Consider the following 22254-nt stretch of genomic DNA (forward strand, 5'->3'; position numbering starts at 1 on the left):
TATAGGTTAGCTTAGCTAAGCATGAAGACTGTCTGGTCCAGGACTCAACCATTGTCTTTTTTACACTTCTGTTTTTTTAACAGATTCGACAAAAATACATAATGTTTCATGGTGAGGTTTAGCTGCTGGTAGACAGACTATAGACTATCTTCTCATCTTACTCTTGCAAAAAAGTTTACTTCCCAAAATGTCAAACCATTCATTTAACCAAACAACTCATAGTTGTATCCATTTTTTTTTTGGTTTCCATTACATATTGCACCTTTAGATCTAAATAGCCTACGAATAGCAGTGATGTATAAATAGCAACAAACATTTATTTGGCAAGATAAGTCAAAAATATAGATTTTAAAGATTATCATTATTATGTTTAGGTAATTTTAAGTATATTTATTATATTGTTTGATAATATTCAGCAGTAATTCCAGCCTTAAATGCTGTTCTACACAAAGTTTAGGATATGTGTACCACACAGCTGACATTGATGACTTACTGTATTTAACCTGTGAAGCCATTGCAAGGTGTATGTTAGTTAAAATAAAAATGATTTGTTTTCTCAATTTGGAAAGGAGAATGATAGAGGTGAAGGAGGGGAGGTGGGGGTCTTTCTTTCATATCCTCATTCGTCCATTTAACAGAGACCCATTTATGGTGCTGCGGGTGATTTGCGTATTAAGAGGTTTTCCACTCCTCTGAGACCTTTACGCACACCCTCCCCCCTTCTCTCTCTTTCAATTTTTCTATTTCCCCCTTTGCTCTTCTCTTTGCCTCCATGGCATGCCCAAACTGTCTAAAATCTGTAGTTTATTATCCAAACAAAGGCTTTTGTAAGTGAATCCCACCGAGGACAGGAGGAGGCTCTATGGTGAGAGAACAGAGGACCACAGTCGCATAATAATGAGCTGCACTTTCACTAAAGTTTAGTAAACTTGTGTGGTGGCCATTTTGGAGACACGAATCAGATCACTTCTTCATTCAAGCCAATGCCCCCTGGGTTTGAGACTGTTTTTTCCCATTTTCTTTACCCCAGGGAGCCTTGTCACCCTGCATTCCTCAAGTAAATTCTAGATCAAAGCAAATAATTATCATTTTTGGAAGTGCCCAAAATACCTGATCTACATAAAAATCTGAATATCTTGTGCAGGTTAAACTCAGTACAGTGTGAATGTGTGAGTTTAGTTTGGTTGATTAGAATATAATGTAAAAGCTTTTGTATTGTTACATTATACTTTTTTTTTTAGCCTAAGAAAAACTCAGTTAGGAAACAGCAAACTTTAGCTTCAGCTGGTACTGCAGATAATAGTTTTGCTGCTGTGTAAATGTCTGTCTCTGTTTCCATTCAGATGATAGCTCAGTGATTGATACTGTAGCATTACATACCTGGCAGAGCTCCAGAGCTTTCCGCTCTTCTCTTAAAGACTGTATTTGTATCAGCTGCGAGCTGATACACATCATGAGCAAAGGATCAGTAATGCATGCCACTGCACAGACTTGATCTGTTTTCTCTATTCTTTTCAATTTGAGAAAGCTTTGGACAAATCACCATAAAGAAATTAAAACGGAACATTTCTAGTATGACTTAAGGCAACATTTTTGCTCTTTCATATAGGTCCTCTATAGGGCATTACTAATTGACTGAGTTGTAAAGTGTCACCATGGCAACACGTCCTTTCCTCTTCTATACAGTCACATAAGAGCATCAGAGTCATTGGATACAGCATATGCATTTGAGATACAATCACTCATCAGGCATGTGCTGCAGATACGATGATTTAATTATTCTACATATTTACACACATCAATTGTTCTTCCTCTCTTCCTACCCTGCCTCCCTCTCTCAGACGGACTTTGAGAAGGATGTGGACTTGGCATGTCAAACAGGTGAGCTCTCCTTTCCACCTTTTTTCTCTTTTCCTCTTTCCCTTTGTCTCTGTCTTCTTTGTTTTTCTATCTTACTTTGTCCAACACAGAATTAGCAGTGCAGAAAAGTAATGGAGAGCTGTAACATTCTTCTGCTGTGCATGCTGATGAAATGACAGGAGATGATGTGCTACAACTTGACAGTTGTGTGCAAATTATTATGCCTTATCAATTACATTGATGCCCAATAAGTGTTCAGAGAGCATATATTTGGATGAGGCTGTGTTTCATTGTGCATGATAATAATAACACTCCTCAGTGTGTTCAGACCTGTTTCACTGGTTGGTGACAATGGTCTTATGTGGGTGTGTGTGGTATGGGAGTGTGCACACATCTGTGTACGGGTTTTTGGATGTGTACAAATGTACCACAATGTACTTTTGTGTTGTGCTTTGAATTATTAACACAAAATCACTTTCCCCCTCCACCCTTGCAGAGAGAGGACACCCATGTAAGTTTTCTACCCAACCTGACCTACTTAACACTGCCTGGTCCGAACCTAGACTTAAATCATTCCTATAGGTAATTCTCTGGGCCGCCACTGTTGGATGCATATGTGAATGGATCAGATCGGTTGTATCTGTGAAAAGAAGAAAAAAAAAACCTGTCCAGTCCTTTCACATGACTTTGCATTAACAGGATGGTGAAACAGAGAAAAAGCTAGGTTCTTTACTCAGCCAGTGTCGTTGTATGCATTGACTCAGCAGGATGCAGTTCTGATCAAATACAGTATGTAGCTTGACATTTTGTCACATCAATGCAGTTTACATGAAAACGCTTTGTGAAAACACTTTGGTCTACAATTGGATTTTGAGGCCAGAGAGAAAATATTAATTCCCGTGATGGTGACAGAATAAGCATGATAACTAGCATGAATTTCCAGGTGGTATGATTTTTTGTTTGATTGTGATGATAGATCAATGTTTTTGTGCTGATTAAACATTGTCTCTCATCAGCATGTCCTAGTTAATTTTGGAGTAGATAATCTAGAAATGTTCTAGCATCTGTTTCTAGTTCATTTCCTGAATAACATGCATGAAAGCTAACCCAAAGCCACTGTAAGTAGCCTTATGTTCTGTTTCATTTATAGCATTGCAAAGTAAATAGACGGCCTCAGACACAAATATACATTCAAACACATTAAAGCACATAGGCGCACACACTCTCCCACTGATATGTGACAACAGAGCAGGGAATAATAAGCTTGTGAGCAAGATATGGGACATGATTCAGTAGCAAGGCAATTTGGCTCCATTTCATTTGGAACACACAGCATTTTTGCAGTGAGGCTCTTTCTCCAAGCTAATAAAAAGCATGGCTCACCGGCCAATCTTGAGATGGAGCAAGACTTAAGGTCACAGTGTCAGAGACAAAACTCATCTCAGTTAGTGTGCACCGTATAAGCCCAAAATGAGAAGTAAAACTTTTCTTTGGAAATGCAATCTGTTTGAATGTGGCAGTGCTACTAATGCAGCACCACCACGTACAGATACATTGAAGTTGGAAAGAAACACATCAGCATCTAATTCAGGTCTTCATATAAATCAGTGACAATGTATTTATTGGTAAAAGTTGCAAAATGGGCTGCAGAGAACAAATAAGATAGATAGAATTTGAAGCTTTCTTAGGCGTTCTTTTCTGCATTTTGACTTCCCTTACTCTACCTCTCTGTTTTGCTTATATCTCTGTCAACTGTTTGGCATAATCTGTATCAATTCCATTCCATTCGATATTCATTGCTATTTTTCCTTCCAAATGTTCCTTTTCCTCACCGTTTTCCCCTTCTTTTACCCTGCCCTAAAACTACCCTCTTTCACTTTTACCTTACTCATGCTACCCTGTTTCATACCTTCCACCCTCACTGTTCCGACGGCCTCCCATGTCTCCCTCCAGTCATTTTCAAGGAGGTGAATACCTGTAACCCAGCCACCATCACTGGAACCCTTTCCCGTATCTCCCTGGATGACGAGGATGATCCCAAGCTGGCAGCCCATCAGGATGGAGGAGTGGGGGTCAACTTTAGTCCCTTGCCCGGAAACATCCCCCCTCCCAACCTCATCGTACAGGTACAGGATTGAGTTTTAAAGTATGACTGAAATCCCGTCAAATCAGAGAGGGAAAAACGGGGGGGGGGGGGGGGGTTCCTAATATTATGAAGCCTAGGAGAAATGAAAATTGTAAGTAAAATACTGTGCTTCCAAGAAATATTTGTTTAACTAACACTTCCACTTCCGCAAGGTTCCACCCCTCGGAGGTCTCAATGAGCTGAGTGAGACTCCACTTAAGAAGGAGGTGAACGTGGATCAGCAGAGACAGCAGGGGCAGCAGCGCAGTGGCGCTCCCATCTACCTGTGCACCGAGAGTGGCCTGGGCTGGGCTCGACCGCCCACTTCCTCCAACACCTCCCAGGACGGAAGTGCTGGAAGTGGAGGGGGAGGGGGAGGTGGAAGTGGAGGAGGGGAGGGAGACTACATGGTCTTACCTCGTAGGACGGTCAGCCTCAAACCTCCAGCGCCTTCCTCCCAAGGAGGAGGCCTGGGACTGGGGGGCGAGGACAAGCCTCTTAACATTGCGGTGGAGGATCCTCCTTTCCCCCCACCTCCCTCTCCCTTGACGCTCCATCCGGCTGAGAGTGAGGCCTACCCAGCGGATTTTGTGCCGTCCAGTGTGGGCGACATGAACATCACCATGAACCTCAACCGCTCCTATGGGACGATCAAAACCATGCCCCACGGGCACAGCCACATGATGGCTCAGGGTGGTCTTGTACACTCCCATGGAGGACACATGCACGCCCACGGGCATTCACTCCAGCTGAAACCGAGCCAGAGGCCATCAGTCAGGCAGATTCTGACAGGGGGAACCACAGTGGAGAGAACCAGGACCCTGCCACGTAACCTGGGCAGCACCAATGCCAACACCAGCCTCTCAGCAGGATCCTTGGAGGTGGGTAAGAGGTTGAGGGATGGGGGATGGGGGAAGGGTTCCTGGTGGAGGTACAGAATCTTGACTATGTCCACCACCTGAGCTCAGGTGGTGGACATAGGTGTTATACAAGTGAAGTGACAGTGGTGAAATTACAAGGAGGAGAGAAAGGAAGCTCTACAAGAAAGGTCCAGTTATGTAATGTGACATATTGATAATAATCCAAATCCAAATAACTCCATTTGCATCCAATATAACACCATTTAAAGAAAAAGCTAATTTCCATCCTGAAAAAGTAAAAATACCTTATCCACTTAATATTTTAGATGATCATTTCTTTCACTTTGAGAAAATAAAAAGATATAAGATTCTTGATTATGATCAGGTTGTTGTGATTAAGGCATATCTTTGTGCGAATGTGGAAATTGAATAGTGTCCATATAATTATGTAAGTGTGACCTTCACAAAATTTAAACAATTTCTAATTCATAATGTCATATACAGTAACAATATGTCTTACATGCTGTGCCTCAGAACAGAGAAGTCACAAAAACAATTTCTCAACTACTATTTATAGATGAGCAGTATTTATTGCTGCTGACTGAGACAATGAGTGTTGAAAATGAGTTACTTTCATAATTACAGACAGCTTTGTTTTTGTTTACAGTGTACGTGTGTGAGAGAGACAGAGAATGTTTGTGTGTGTGTGTGGGTGGGTGGGTGTAAATCCGTGAAATTTGTGTGTGATACCCCCTCCTAAGTGCACAAGGTGGCACAGCAGATGGACCGTGCCAGTCAGGATCAGAGGAAATACCCCTGGTGAATGTCCTTTAGCCCACCTTAATTTTACACACAGAGAAAAACACATACACACCATCACCTCTCTATCTCCCTCTCTCTCATACACATACATATACACACACAAACACACTTTGGATCTTCCCCCGATGGCATCTTGCTGATTCACAAGGTTGATTAAAGAGATGGAAATGACATGTTCACCAAAAAGTGCAGGTGCTTCATTTCGGGCTGAGGACATTAAGGGCAAGTCCTTAAAACTCATTAAAAAAATCACTGTCAGAGGAGCTATGAGTACATTCATGAATACCAAAAGAAAAATTTAAAAATCAGCTGAGAAACCTGTAGGATGTAATTTACTGCTATAATTTTACCCTGTTTGAATATGCTTGATTTGGAGATGGATATCAGAGCGTGCCTCTCAAGATTAACTCACAGCAGCGTTTTACTTCCCAATTCAAACATGGTGACGCATAATGGATGGAAAACGCAAATGTACTCACAGTGTTCATTTCACTGTTGATTTTCAGTAAGAGGCCTGTAAATTATAACTCTAAATGATCTAGTCAAAGCATGCAAAAGGTTCACAGGGCATATTATTCGATCATTGTGCTACAGAAAACCAGTGGAAGGAGTAATGAAGTAGAAATTAGTATCTCCTTTCAGGCCAGCCTATAATATCGCAACCAAACAAATGAAAAAATAGTGTGTGACTGTGGTTGACTGTTACTTTAGGACCAGTAACCATCAATGTCATCATAACAGCAAATCATAGAAGTGAATTAATTTTGTATGAGTGCTTCAATGACTGCTTTATGTGTGTCCTCGCCAAAACATGCAATATACTGTACATGTATATGCATGTCGCATGTCTACCATATTACTAAGCAAACTCAAACATGGAATTTCTCTGCTGAAGGTAAGGATCACTCCTAATGAGGAGAGTGGTGTGCTTGAGAAGTGAATAAGACACCTGTGAGTCAAGACAATTCAAAGACACTTGTCTATCTCTTTGCATTTCTGTACCTTTTAAATCTTGGCTGCTATAGCCTCAGATCAGCAACTCTGCCCTTTCAAAAGGATGAATACAGCTCTTAACTAACTGTGGAGAGTGGCTCCTCTTACTGCCAAATGCAAATCTGGCAGAAAGCAATAGCCTGATAGGAAGTCAGAGATGGAACGTAATGCAAAGCAATGTCAGGGCCAGATGAGTTGGAAATGTCTGCAGCTGTTAAATTGGCAGCTTGTGTGCTACTTGCTGTACTTACAGAAGCACTTAAGAGGGGAGTGGTGGAGTCCAAACAAGATTAGAGGATGAAAACCATTTCTCATATGTTTGTTGCAGCTCTTTTAATCGGAATGTCGCCAACAACTTCTCCAAAAATAGCAACGAGGATGATTTATGCTGGGGTTGTAATGATTGTATTTGAGAGAATGTGAGCCGAGAAATTATTATTTCATTCTAATTCTGGGTTATTCCACTTCACTAATCTCATTATGTTGAAATAGACTGAATAATTTGATTTTTGCCCTGAAATTTGTAAGAATATCTGTAACATGTTGGGTAGCCAGTGCATATTAGCTCTCCTCTTCTTACCGAACAATGGTACTGAGAGATCCACAGAGAGACTGAAACAGAGAGAGATCTGAAGTTCAAATAGTGGTCGAGGGTTGGTTATTGATGCTTTCTTCTCTCCCCCTGCCCCCTCCTCTTCCAGAGGAAAAGAGTACGGTACTCTGAGCTCGACTTCGAGGTAAGATCTCGGACCTCACCCCCTGTCATCAGCCTGTCTCTGCTTTCTTGTGCTTCTGCCAGGACTTGAGTAACGCATACTGTAGAGGAGCCTAAAGCATTGCTAAACCCCTCCCTTGCATTTAGAACTATGACCTGTTTCAGACCTATCTTACATAGTATGCTGTTTCTCCAACAACGCCCTAAAATCTGTCCTACCCTTGTTTTTTATTCATTTATTTGCATCTTAATAAGTAACAGCACCATGAAATGAAAAAAAAGCCCACTGACATGTGCAATTAAACCAAATTCTGTTGTCATGTCATCGTAGGGTCCTGGTTGAAGAAACAGCAAAGTAGAGTGCTTCTTGTGTCTGAATGAGTAATTCAGTTATGGGTCAACACGTATGTGGCCATAGTTAATTGGTTGGTTATATCTGTTGGAACAACATGGTTTGGCAGTGTGTGAGTATGTTTGTGTCAGGCGTGTTCTCCACAGAATGACCTGGGTGTTCTGTGAATGTCCAGTCTCTAGCAAGTAATCCCTTTGCAAAAAACCTGCATTAAATAAAGCACCTCCCTGTGCAATGGTGCTTTTTTGTGTGAGAATTAATTTTTCCTTCAGACTGCTGTAAAAGACTGGACATTCATCTTCCACCATGGAGACATAGAGTATCATTTCTATAGAGGGTATGTGTGGTGACAAGCTACTAACAGTGACTATGGCTGATCGTTTTATTTAACTGGCAAATTTACTGGAGAGTCCCTTAGTGGCCGCTGCATGACCAAGGAGATTGGTTCTGAAAATCAACTCTTTTTTCTCATCAATTGACTTATTTGACTTTTGAGAAAGAGGTTGACAAAGAAGAACTGCTGAAGGTAGGGAAGTGTACACTTCCATGATTTAATGGAAGGTTAACCCGTCATAAGCCATTCTTTCCCCTGTAATTGACTTTGCCCACCCTTTTAGACCATTAAAAAAGTTTTTATACAGTTATTAAAGTTTTATTATTGTAAGTAGCATCAATCATTCATATAAAATATAAAAAATAATCCCTTGCTGGAAACTGGAGTGGAACCTTGTGGACGTTGAAGTTTGCTTTTTTTAATTAAGGACGTTTTGAGGATCCACTCAACTTAATTTTTTGCATACCTAAAAGTTAGACAATGACATAAAGAGAAAAGAAAACGATATACATTGTAGCAAAACAACACATAACAGTTACTCATAGCACCTCTTAGCTAAGCAGAGATGAGAGTGCCCACTCTGAAGTAATTGGAGCCAGTGCTAAGCGCCAGTCCTGGCCCGGTAAGTGTGCGGGTGTGAGTGCTGGCATCTTGCCCCTGTGTCACTTTCAACCTCCCAAGCTGCTTTGACGATTAGCTACTGCCAAGCAGCTCCAGCACTGCCCATTAGCACAGAGAGACAACAGCGGTGGCACTGACAAATGCAGTTTGCTGTCAGAGAATTAAAGATCTGGATGTTGCTGCCTTCCAAGCTGACACATTCAGAACACAGGGAAGGCAGTTTTTTGTCCAATGTCATTTCACTAGAGGGCAAGAGCTAAATTTCAGTCCATGTTTAATGAGTTTGACAAAATCCTGAGTTAACAGGACTACAGCTAGCAGTCACCAGTCTGTAATAGCATTTCTGTCATTTTCACCAAATTTTCACTGAAAGGACTCTTATGCGGAACTCCCAGTTGCCAAATATTTAAAGACTAAGGAAGTGGATGATGTATGAGCATGAGCCAAAAATCGATTGATCTGTCAGCGTCCCTTTCTAACCCCCCTTTTCATGGCTGGCATCACCGCAGTCCCTCAGCCTTTGTACCCCCTTTCTTCTTCCCCTGCCTGCCCCTATTGGCCCCCCCCCCCCCCTTTTGTTTTGGCTTTTTTTTTTGTTACTATTAGTTTCATTTTTGCTGTCCCTTCCTTTCTTCCCTTCCAGAAAGTGATGCACACTCGCAAAAGACATTCTGAGCTGTACCATGAGCTCAACCACTCGTCCAAGTTCCACACCATAGACAGGTATAGCAAGGACCCAGCTATGTCCACATTCAAGGTAAGCCATTGCCCAAATGTGGGATGGGGACCCACTGTACCAACGCACCTCCACATTCCCCTTCTGCACTGTGTCACAAACCCTAATCTCCCACCCCTCCACACAAAGTAATTGACACTGACTTCTGCACAGATTAAAATTTGCAGTAGTAATGTATGCTGAATTTCACAGAAAGTGGTCAGCACTGGATAATTACGATCCACACTGTGGTGAGATTGCATTTACTTGTAAATGCAGCTTTCAGATGATTAGAGTCATAAAAATTCTAAGCAAAGCTCCTAGTCATTTACAAACATGAGGTACTTTTAAAAGCGGTTGTATTCATTATGGTACTTTTTCTTTTACAGCTAGAGAAATGTGAAAACATTGTGTGCTCTAACGAGGAAACTCAAATGTAAAGTGAATTCTGTATATATTTTCATTGCCATTTGATTAATTCACTGTTGTACTTATTATCACATCCATGGAGAATTGAACAAGAACTACCTCATAAATATAACTTTAGAGGCACATTGTATTTCAACTTTCCCAAATCCCTTTTACACCTGCTTTAATTGGCCTGAACTTATTTCTTTCTTACCTGTGGTTGATGCCTTATTAAATACCTGTCAAAACTGTTGATCACATGATCTGTTAGCTGAGGGATAATCAACCTTAACCATTTAATGTTCTGGAATTCAAGACTTGTGAAACTATTTCTCAAATTTACCACATCACCTCACCATAATGCACTGATAGCATAGCCAACGTGTGTGCCTTTACACAAAATATGTTTTGTCTATATCTGTGTCAGTATGGTTAATGTGTCTGTTAAATAGGATTAATTATGTATTATGTGACAGTTTGTCTGTGTCTGTGTGTGTGTCTGTGGATGGGTGGGTGGGTGTCAGCGGGGTGCTTGGGTGGGCACCTGTATGCATGAGACACAGAAGCATCTTTGAATCATTAATACACCATTAGCAGCAGACAAAAGACTCCCTGCTTGCTCTGCACTGACCTTCAGAGGGCCAGTTTTCATTAAGATTTAAACACACACACACACACACACACACACACGTGCACATTCCTCTCATCTATGGAGCTTTAGTGCATGGAGCCATGATGAGTTAGTCAGACTGGATAGGTGTACTTTCCCCTGGCAGCGGCGGCATGCTGGTTCACATCTAATTTACACCGCCAGTAGAGGAACAGAGGCCAGCCTGACATCTCTCATATTCCCCATGCCATGTAGCCACACACACACTGTACACACACACATACATGCTGCAAACATGCTGCTATTTCCCGCTGCCAGACCGGCGGCCGTTCCCTTCACTCCTCATTTACTCAGTGTCTTGATCAAGATTTTCTGAAGCGTTTGGCCTGCTCCCCATTCATTAATGCCCAGCAAATATTTTATGGAAGAGAAGAAAAATGGCAGGCTGCTTGCAAAGGCATGAGCCATATATTAGAAGTCTTAACAGTTGCGCTGCAGCATGCTAATGTGCCTCAGAGGGAGCTCAGGTGTGCTTTGAGATTATGCCCAAATATAAAAGAAATGAAAAGCCAGCCACAAATAATAGATAGGCTGTATTTAAACTAATTAAGACAAATTGGAACGCATATTTCCTCCGGGCTAGTCATGTCAAGTCGAGTCAAGTCAGTTTTATTTATATAGCGCCAAATCACAACAGAAGCTATCTCAGGGCATTTTTCACATAGAGGAGGTCTAGACCTTACTCTTTAATTTACAGCGTCCCAACATTCCCCCATGAGCAAGGACTTGGCAACGGCAGCAAGGAAAAGTTAGTGACGTCATATAAGTCACGAAATGAAAGGGCAGTGTAGATATGGCTTACTCATCCAAATCCATTATGTTAAAAGTAAGTAGGCAGTTCAACAATAACACGGATAATGCTATCAGTGTCAGGCCTTTGACAGGACCCAGCTTGAGTCCAGCTCTGCTGTTGTCAACATCTCACTTTGAGAGTCACCCCCAGACACGGACATGCTGACTATACAGTAATTATGGAGATGAGAAGGGTGTGTGTGTGTGTGCCTGTGTGGGTGGGTGTTCGTGTCCAAACACTGGCATATTAGAGTGCCTACGTGTGTGGTTCCATGCCTCTGTGTGGTTGTTGGCATCAATGTGTGTGTGTGTCTCTTGTTCCTTTTTGTTTTGTTGGTGTTTGTCTGTTTTATGCTTTAGATCTGTGTTGCACTGCCTGTGTTTGAGGCACATGCTTAGGAGACAATTACTGCCTGAGTAACGATATAATCATTTCATAATAACTTTAATAACCTCCTGTCTATGCCATATGACAGATATTGACAGTGATTTTTACAAACACGACATGAGTGCTGTGCTTTAATAGCAACTATAATTGCATCTCACTTGGATGTCTTGTCTCAGATGGACACCCAAACTACTGTGAAGGTTGTTCCTCACACCCGCTGACTTAGTCACTTACAGATAGACACTACTGAGAATCGTATATGTTAATCATGATGGAGACTAGCCAGTTACAAGACTAAAGGAAACTCCTCACTCCACCTTACCTGCCTCACAATGAGCCGTTGGCTACCTCAAGCAACAGCATCTCAAAAAGTGCATTAACCCTCCTGACTTTTGCAGGGCTCTCTCTACCTAAAAGTGCCTAAACAGTATTTTAACCCACACCTTAAACACCCTGTAACCCTTCTCTAACCACTGCGGCCGGTATTCATCCACCGCAGGTTCCCCCTCCCCCACCACCGAGGCACAACACAGAGCCATCGCTAGCACGCAGAGCATCCCTCGTTTACAAAGAAAGTCAACGTAAGACACGCTAAACCCCACATAAACCTTGTGCAGTAGAGCCCCCTCTAACTCACTCTAAAGTAGACCTATGAGTTGATGAACTACATGTCAGTGTATGTATCTCATCGTTTGCCACTCTGTGTACTGTATCTGTGTTTCCATGCTGCAAAAATGTAATGATTGCTCGCTGAAGTCCCCCCCTCAGCAACAGTAACTAAGCACAGCAGGCCTGTCAAGATTTCTCCACAAGTTAAGAGCACTACTCTACGTTAGAGTTTCGAGGGTTCTGTCGGTTTTTACTTGCCTTCCTAATGCCTAAAAGTGAAAGAAATAGCTTAAAATATGGTGTTTATCTACTTTAACATAAGCTGCACTCATGAGCATGTCTGGCTGACCTGCTCACCAAGTTGGGGCGATTTAGAGTAATTCACTGATCATAAGTGGGTCAGGGTGTTGAATTTTTGCCTGGGAAATGCAGCTTTAACCTCAGTCTTTTCTGATAAGGTCATGTATCAGGAGCATTTTTAAAATGTTCTCATTTTAAAATAAGTCAGCTGAAAACTTTTAGAAGATAGTCAGAGGCGGCATTTTTTACCAACTTATGGAGCCAATAACTGTCATATCAGACCACAGAATAAACATGAGGCGCCTGCTTTTCTCTACCTGTCTGAAATCAAGGACCCATTCTTTTAAAATTACTAAGAATTTTGATAGTAAATTTGCCATTGTTATCACTATGAACTACTTGTGTGCTGTGCAAAAAGGAAAGCTTGACAGGCCTAGTTACAGTCACAACAAAGGAGGGTGGGTCTTAGCGAATGACAAGAGTGTGGCATGTCAATGTGGGCAACATGTGATACCATAAAGCCTCCAATTTCAAGACTTTATGTGTCATAATTAGAAGAAACACAGATAGTGTCAAACCTTAAAGTTTACTCCATGTAGCTGCCCATCTACTATACCTGTCAGTGCTGTCTCATAGTGAAGTGACTGTATTTGATGAGCCTGAATACTAGATGTTTCCCCAGTGGTGTGGTGGTGTAACAGTTCAGTGCATCACTACGTGTACCCCTTGTCCTTCTGCATTCATGTAATGAATGCTAATTCTCCGTCCTCCATCAATTCCAATACAAATTCAAATTGAAGTATACAATGTGGAACTGCTATATGAAGAGAAACGGATTTGTGAGATGGTCTGATGCAGGACTGGATTTATCTTCCATGATAAAACATAAACGGTTGAAGGATTTTTTTTTTTTTTTTGTTCTTCCACTGTTTTGAGTTGTGTTTTCATTACTGTGGCACCCACTCAGTGTAGTGTGACAGTCCATACAATCATTGCTGTCCCTGAAGTCAATCTTATGAACTAAACATCATAACCCAGTGATAAATCAGTTCATAAAGACAATGACCCTTCCGAACACATTTATAATCACCTCATAAAACATGTTATTCAGTCCATAAACTAGCTCATTGGCACTAAACAGAGCCAAACACTATGCGCTTTGTGGGTGCTGATGGTCTCAAAAATATCACAAAGGCTTATGGGGTCAGAAGAGACCTGATCCATTTTACCTCTCTGGAAAGGTAGGATCTCTGTGCTGGCTGTGTTGGGGAGATGAGTGGATATCAGAAAATGTCCCACACACACACAAAGACATGGGCACTTTCTTTTTTTTTCTACTTTCACATCTTATCCAATTTTCTGTGTAAGTACAATGGGCTTAAAGTGGTCTTGGGCATGGTATGTACCATCACAGATAGAAACCACGTACCTCAATGTCTTGCTTTCTGCTTTTTCTTGTCTTTACGCCACATTCTATACCACCTCGCTCACACTTTTGTTAACTCTTTCGCCCATTCAATATGCTGCCAATTGGTGATCCCAATATTTACCATGTTGATAACTAGAAGCTGTTTAATGACTCAGTTTTACGCTTGATAAATATAAAAAGGAAAGATGTGAACTCAAAGAAGGGGGAGGCAGACAATATATCACAACACTCCCCATCTTTCCCATCAGTGGGCTGATGCTACAGTAGCTGGGCTATTCCTTTAGACTGAAAATGAATGTAGATGTTGTCCTCTACTGTGTATTTTCCTGTTATTATTGAAAATCATATGCATGACCTTTAAAATCTACTTGGCAAAATGTCTAACTGGTAAACTGTGGCTAACAAAGGTCAGTTTCAGGCTATGACATAAATATATTTCTCCTGGTCTTTGTGTTGCATATTTAATGCTGAACAACTCTTTGTCCTCCTTGCAACTGGCTGCAAGAGTTCATTGTTGTGTGCTAATGGTAGTTATTATTTTGCTTAGTTGAGAACATTTGCTAACCTTCAATCAAGTGGGTTTTTTTTGTGTAGATACACAGTTGCCTGCCCCCATAAAAGAATAATATCTGTTTCAGTGGTAATACTTGTATGATGCTACATTCAAGTGGACAGAATGTGGGCTTTGCTTTAATGCTAATGAGGAAAACAAATTCAAATCCCACTCTCTTTTAAGTACAGTGGGTTCTCTGACAGGGGCCATATGGCTAGTAAGAGGGATAGAGTCCATTTTCATTGTGTCTTCCATAATGGAGACAGGATACAAATGGAGTCAGTGGGGTTACTGAAAGACCGAGTGGATGCAGCGTGTATCTAGCACGGTATGTATTTGCATTAGTGTCTGCGCTAATGTTTAGATTTAGAACAGCTTCTTGGCCTCTGTCTCCGTGGAGCTCGCCTGTCGCTTTCTTTTCGTCTCCACAGGGTTCAGAAGGTCATAACACAAATTTGCATGCAGTGCCCAATGATGCAGTGTGGTGCCTCTGTGTGTGGGATGGATAGTGTGTTTGTGTGTGAGAGAGAGAGAGGGGGGCGGGGGGAGAGAAGGAGAGTTTGCACTGCATAATAGCCTGGCTGATGCATTTTTTAGCTCTCAAATGGGATATATTTCCATCCCGTCGTCTGCTGTGTTCTTGATTAAATGAAGCGTGCTTGGCTTCTCTCTGCAGATAGACAGTGAGGAGTTGTGCGGAACGTAGAGGAATGGAGAGGAAGACAAGGGAAACGAGTACTCTACTTTGTTGTGATTTTACTCATGCTAGATCAGAGCGGCGACAGCGAGCAAATTTTCGATTATGAAAAGATGTATTTGCAATTCAATCTAAATGGCTGTGGGCGTGCATGTGAATCATATGATGAAATCCTATTTTGTTTGGGCCACATATAGTATGGAAATATATTGTGTTACAGACTGAGAGGGTTCCTCCATTAGCCTGCTCCATAAAAGAGAGGTGAGACCTAGGGTGCTCTCTTTATGCATCCACAGTTAACATTAATGACTGTTATGGATGTTTTTAGGCCACTGAAGGGAAATTTAGCTAAGGTAATGTGTATGCTTTGAGCATGTCTCATGTAAAATGAAGATGTATAATTCTAAATGACAAAGAACCAATTTTTGTTGATTCAGTGAGGGCAATTTGCCTGCACTTGCAAACCCTAAAGGTCCTGATAGTCAATTTGCTGGCATTAAGCTGAGGGGCTTCAATTTCACATTCCAGCAATAAAGCAAGTCCTCCCCTCTCCTTTCTCTTCATATCTCATTCTCCCCTCTATTCGTCCTCACGGCTTGACATTTTCTCTCTTGCTGTCTCCCTCATTTTCCCATTTCTCCCTCTAAACTTAGCCCTCAGTGGCACGTTTGAGGCATTAATTGAACAATTAATTCCTCTCATTAGCTTGTTTTTAATTATTTCCTTGCCCCTTTCTCCGTGCCGCGTATAAACTCATCAACTGTTTTCATCCTTCCACACAAATTGCCCATGAAAACCGAAGGCTGGCGGAGTGTAGCTTTAGCACAGTGGCTCTATCAGTGGCTCCTAATGAGGGGACGGTTAGCCCAGGCGGAACAAGCCTAACACTGGCTTCGTGCACCAAGAGGCACAATACTAATTTAGCTCATTTAGTGTCCTTGGGCCAATTAAAGGGGGGTGAAAAGGGCCCAATCATTGGCTGAGGCTGTTTTCAGTATCGGAGCACTGGCCTTGGCTTGCCTTGTGCTGCATTGCACAGGCCCAGGCGGCAGTGAAGCAAGCCTGTGTGTCTGATTGCTCGTTTGTTTGCAATGTGTTGCACTAATGGAATTTATTTGCCCTACATTCTCCAGATTTGGCTCCTTTGAAGGGCCTTATTACTTGTGACACAGATTCCTTCCCAGCTAAGGGGTAAATGATGCTAAAGACCACTATGCCCAGTTAGTCTGTTTCTGTGCCCCCGAATAAATCATGCCTATACTGAATAGGCAGCCTTGATTCTATCATTATCTCTATGATATAATAAAATAAACACACTTAGAAAGCTTACATAGTCCAGTTGTGGTTAACTGACATCTGTAGAAGCCATGTTCTGGTATCCACTCAGTATGCTCCGACATTGTTTGATGTTTCATTTTGTTCATGTATGAATGTCATTTAAGTTTCTTCCATGTGAGCCTCACACTTTTATTTTAACTTACTGGGACATTTGACTGATTTATGTTTCTTATTTTTGCTTTTTTTTTTGTTTGTTTCCTGTTTTATGTCCTTTTGTTGGTTGACTGGGCCCTCGTGTTGCATGTTTGTTGTCATGTCCCAGTTTGAATGTAGCCAGACAGTCAACACAACCATGGGCATCCAAGTCAACAAAGGTAAAGTTAATCCACTTACCCACAACCACCTGTCCTCCTCCTCCATCATCATCTCCCAAAGACAACCTGCCACACTGCTCACCCATATCCACACAGAATTTACATTCCTTGGTCCAAATGAGCAGGGTTCTGTGTGGCAAAGAGTGGGCCTCATCCACCAACACTGTAGCAGAGGCTTCTCAAGATGGCTTTAGATGTTTGTGTAGAAGCATCTTTTTCTAGTACCTGCTTTCCCTCTGAATCCCTACAACCTTTTTTCTTCAGCTTCGTCATGCTTGCAGCTGTAGCTTATATTCTCAGAAAATAGTTTGCCTCTGTCTTCAAGTGTTGGGCAATTGGGCAAAATGTTCCTATTGGACACTGTCACTGTTGTGGCCATCTGAGTTCCATTTTCCTCTGCTTTGCCTGCAAAAGCGCACCGCTGGACTAGTAAGCCTTTAAATGGATGATAGGTCATATCACCATGATGCCTCTTTAAAAACCACAATAGTGGAGCACTGCAGGTGAGTTGTTAAAATGGTGCAGTATCAGAGAATTAATACCCCTATTGCCAGTTCCATTTCAGCCACTGATGGCACACAAACTGCTTTTAGAGCTGTATTATATATAATAGATTTAATGCTTTGAATGCTGAAATATAAAGGCTTCTATTCTGGGGACTGAAACTGACCAGAAGAAAAGTCTGTCAGCTATAAATTCAGCCTGTCACGGATGGCTGATATGCTCATTCGCCCAACTCTGACATCTTCTGCCTCTCTTAGGGGCTTTTACATGCTGTACAAAAGAGAGAATCTTTATGCAAATGTCACATACTGTATGTGTGGAAATTCCAGGCAAAAGCAAATAAAAGAGAAAAGGAATATTGTGGTTTTAGGTAGGTATCTGTTTTATATCTGCAGGTGACCAGTGCATCAAGTATTAAACTGTTGTACATGTTTAGAATCTAGATTCATTTCCAACATGTAGACTTTTATGTCACATATAAAAGTCTCCCCCCCCCCCGAGGTAATCAGCTAAACGCTGGAAATCATCTCTGAAGGGGTTGGATTTTAAATCTTATACTAACACCACTTTCTCTTAAGACACAGATCACACACACATACACAAACAGTTCTCCCAGAAACAATGACAATTTATAATTCTGTCTTGCAATGTTGTTATTGTTGGGTTTTTTTTTGTTTTTTTTTTGGCGGTGGGGGGTTACGATAGGCTGAAATACCTCTAGCCAAAAGAAGCTCTAGTCAATTCTGACAATATTATCCAAGTCGCTAAAGCCACTGTGGGGAATCAATTTGGCCCAAACTTGAGGCAGACTGGGATTTAGAAAGTACAAATGATGCGAGCAGCCATCCGTACGCCGCATGACACACACATACATAGACACAGCTGTAAGAAGCCACAGGTCAGGCAACACAACTACCAAGATAACAACAGTACCACAACACAATGGGATTTGTGGTCTCTATTTTTGGAACTCATCACCCATTAAGAAAACACCTGTTACTTCAGCTACCCATACAGAGGTGAGCCACTGTTAGCAGTGGTTTGCTTATAAAAACAGTAAAAAAAATATAGATGCCAGAGCAGAGGTACAGCAGGGGAAGGAAGGTTTATGTGTTTAAGCCAGAGGCAGAATATACAGAGTCAGCAATGTCCACTTTATAGCCCAGCTTTAACTATTTAATATGTTGTGTTAACACATACGCTATAAAATCAATAATGCAGATAGTGTAGATAGCATTTTCATGCACTAATACCAGATTAGTTATCCTCTTTCAACATTATTTAGAAAACATGAGCTGCAAAGCCTCTAGCACTGCACAGTAGATTCACTGTTACGGCTTTTAGAATCAGATTACTTTCCGCCCACACTCTGTCCTTTCTTTTATCCTTACTATAGTCGTTGTAGTTGCTATTAGTGGTGTGTAGCATGTAGAATCTCACTCTACCCATGCTTCCTCGGTTTTCCTCTAAATTTTGACTCGCCCGGATGTTAAAAATGTTGCCTGTTCCAACACAGTTCAATTATATGTGTATGTGTGTTAGATCATTCTCTCTGCTGTGTTGGACTGTGTTCATGTGTGCATCTGTGTGTGTACACGTGTTATATTTTCTCATGAGAGAGCTGGTGGAGGGAGGGGGCGGGTTTGAGAGAGAGCAAGAGAGGGAAGGGGTAAAGGTGTAAACACAAAGCTACAACTGCCTGTTCACCTGCGGAGGGTGTAGGAACAATGCTATTGTTTCGGGGCAGAGTTGTCAGTGACTGTGATTCCTCCTCTTCTCTCTCTTTCTTTTCTCTGTCTCTCTCTGTCTCTCTCTCTTGTCACCCCTCCTTGTCTTCTCCCTCCCATTTCATCAACACAGAGGGAAAAGCGATGGAGCATTTCATCTGCCGGAGGTGAAAAGAACTCATCGAGTGTAAGTAGAGGGGTTTCTGGCAGAGAGAGAGGGAGAGAGCCAAAAAAAAAGAGAGGGATGAGATGGGGCTTTGGGGCAAGGAGGAATGGAGGCAAGCAGAGATGGCGAAAGGGAATGGATAGACACACAGTAGCAGCACAATCGTGTTAGCCTAGTCTCCCAGGGATAAAGTTGGGCTTAACTGCAGCATTACCCACACTCCTGCATTACAAAATGTTCCTTCGCCAGCATTTAGCATGCAAATTGGCTCCCAGATTATGCCTTTTGTATTCATTTTACCAGCTGTCAGGCTGTGACGCAGGGAGAATGATAATCAGGCAGATATTGCCCCCTAGCGCTCTGGCAGCGATCATCACACTGCAAGGGGGGAAGGGAGTGCTGCGCTACTGCAGATCAATGAGTTGTGAGCGTGTGTGTGTGTGTGTGTGTGTGTGTGTGTGTGTGTGTGTGAGTGTGAGTGTGAGTGAGTCAGATGAAGAGATAGACAAGGATTGGGGGTGTGAATAGCTCAAAGTGAATTATTGAATTTTATAAGAGTTGGTGTAATAAAGGGATGGCAAGATTGTGGAAAAAGCATATAGAGAAAACAAAATGGAAGAAACTGAAGGAGATAGAGGTGACAAGCTTACAGTAGTACAGTTAGTACACTCTAATGGATAATATGCTGTAAAAGCAAGCATGCACATACAGTAGATGTAGGTACTCACACAATAATAGAGATAAGTAAATAGTAAGAACATTTGGAATTTTTACTGAATATATTCTCTTTCCAAAGCACTTAATATTCATGAATATTCATCTTCTGAATGTACATGTAAATGTAATCCAAAAGGTTCTGCTGCAGTTGGCTCCACCACGTCTGTGGAAAGCACCACAGGTCTCTTTTTTGTGTGTGTGTGTCACTGTAAGTTTTGCTTCACCGCAAGTCATCTTGGCGAGTGAGCCCTTGTGTCTCCCCAGCTCGTATCTGTGAAATCATTATCTCTGTGAGATAACGAGTCCGATTTGAATAATGGCCCTCATCTGATGCATAATGCTACCTTTAATTCCGCCTTTAGCTAATCCCCCAATATGTATTTTACATGCATGGTGGGCACAGCTGTGGACCACATGCAGTGATCATAGGTCTGCAGCCTGAAGGGCTTCATGCTTTTATCAGTCAACCTGAAAGTTACTGATTGGCAAAGGTGGGAGGTAAAGGAGCAGATGTATCATTTCTTTAAATTAAAGAACAGAAGTACTTTTCTTTTGATGGTAGAAAGACACAAAGGTACCTATGAACCACAGGTATGTATGGTGCTACCTTTTAGTATTTATGAGGTTCTAAGAAATAACATAACACTGAGTTGTTGGCTTCTGTGTCTATGTTGATATTCAGTTTCTATTTGAAGGATAGAAACATGAGATCAAATTCAGGTTGGGAGTGCATATTTCAATGTATCCATCTCCAAATCTGTACACAAAAAAATGGTTTGCAGGCACTGCAAGGAAGGAAAATATACTGTCTGTTACAGCTTGGGTGTTATTTTTATAGTATTGATTATGACAACATTGTACTCACCAAAGTAAGTTGCTGAAATGTGGAAACACAGCGCATCACAACAAAGACCATGAGCAGTCAGATGATCAGAATGTAATGTTGGTAATAACCCCTGATTATGGCAGACCAAAATTGTAGCAGGGCCAGAACCTACTTGTGGAATGCCCGTGGGAAACTTAAACTGTGGGCCCCCGGTGCCCCAACACTCCAGTTCCCCCAGTTAGTTTGGTTATAATTTGATGGAAAGCTAATTTCTTTAAGATGATGCACTATGCATGTAAGCATTATATAGACTAAGAATAGTTGAGAAGCTGGAATAAACACATCAAGAACAGCTCAAAATCAAGAGACAATATGGTAAAGATAAATTTGGTTTTAAAAGTACTGTGTAGTTAAAAACTCAGGACAGATACTCTTTCAGTTTACATTGTGCATTATTGAATATTGACAAATTTGCAATTAATAAAATGACCACAAAGTATTTGTTACATGAGTAATCTGGAGGCCTTTGTGGGTTCAGGGCTGCTGGAAAGTTTCATGCTTTGCCCGGTTGGTAATCCATACTTTCTGCAATCTGTGATACTTTGGATAATTACTTTAACCTTTCACTTTCATTTCCTCCTTCAAACAAGTGTGGCTATGATCATTTAGCTTGTTCTGGTCGCTGCCCTGTGTACCTTTAAGTGACATCACCAATGTTATCAACTTATAGAATTATGTCCAAAATCATGAGAATAAGACCCACGCTGTGTAAAAATGGAACCTCCCTTTAATGGAAGTTTGTATATTATTCAAGTGTGGCTCCTTTATTTTTCCTTATATGTTTCTTTTCCCTTGTTGTCCTCCTCCATCAGGACAAGTCAACCCCGGAGGAGCAGAGCTCCTGGGACAGCTTCAAGACCATGACCCCCGAGCTGTCCATCGTGCCTGGGGAGCAGAAAGACCGGATGGAGCTGCACAATAAGAACTGGGATTCCTCCTCTGCTAACACACCTGACTCGTCCGAGGGAGACTTCCAGACTGAAGTGTGAAGACACACAGACGTACCCGCACTCACTCAAATACACACACACTCATGCCGAGATGCAGATGCACACAGAGATACTGGACTACTGGAAAGCTATACTTATTAGGACATGAGTGCAAACACGCACACACACTCGCAAAGATCTCACATACACTGCTCCCTGTCTCCTGCAATGTGCTCTGTCGGATCCTATACTGTATTTGTTTACTGCTGCAGTGGACAGACATGGAAAGAAGACTGTTCTACTCTATATTTTCGCAAAGACTGTATTGAAAAGAAAGAACAGGGGCTTGACACGTCTGCGATTGAGGAAAATTTTTAAATGAACTAAGAAACTATAAAAAAAAAAAACTTATTTCTGAGAAAAAAAATGT

General features: G+C 41.6%; 1 protein-coding gene across 1 annotated transcript in view; it reads left to right on the top strand.

Annotated features, from left to right (window-relative positions):
• The window catches only part of adgrb2 (adhesion G protein-coupled receptor B2), a 146012-nt gene extending 124195 nt beyond the window's left edge, over window positions 1-21817 (top strand). Inside the window, exons 28-35 of the mRNA XM_053334205.1 lie at window positions 1842-1881; window positions 2357-2371; window positions 3814-3986; window positions 4159-4866; window positions 7362-7397; window positions 9326-9439; window positions 12155-12236; window positions 21708-21817. Of these exons, the coding sequence (XP_053190180.1) occupies window positions 1842-1881; window positions 2357-2371; window positions 3814-3986; window positions 4159-4866; window positions 7362-7397; window positions 9326-9439; window positions 12155-12236; window positions 21708-21817 (1278 nt within the window). The remainder of the gene's footprint in view (window positions 1-1841; window positions 1882-2356; window positions 2372-3813; window positions 3987-4158; window positions 4867-7361; window positions 7398-9325; window positions 9440-12154; window positions 12237-21707) is intronic.
• Window positions 21818-22254: the final 437 nt, after the last annotated feature.

Source organism: Scomber japonicus, chromosome 15 (genome assembly GCF_027409825.1).
Source record: "Scomber japonicus isolate fScoJap1 chromosome 15, fScoJap1.pri, whole genome shotgun sequence".
Classification (NCBI taxonomy): domain Eukaryota; kingdom Metazoa; phylum Chordata; class Actinopteri; order Scombriformes; family Scombridae; genus Scomber; species Scomber japonicus.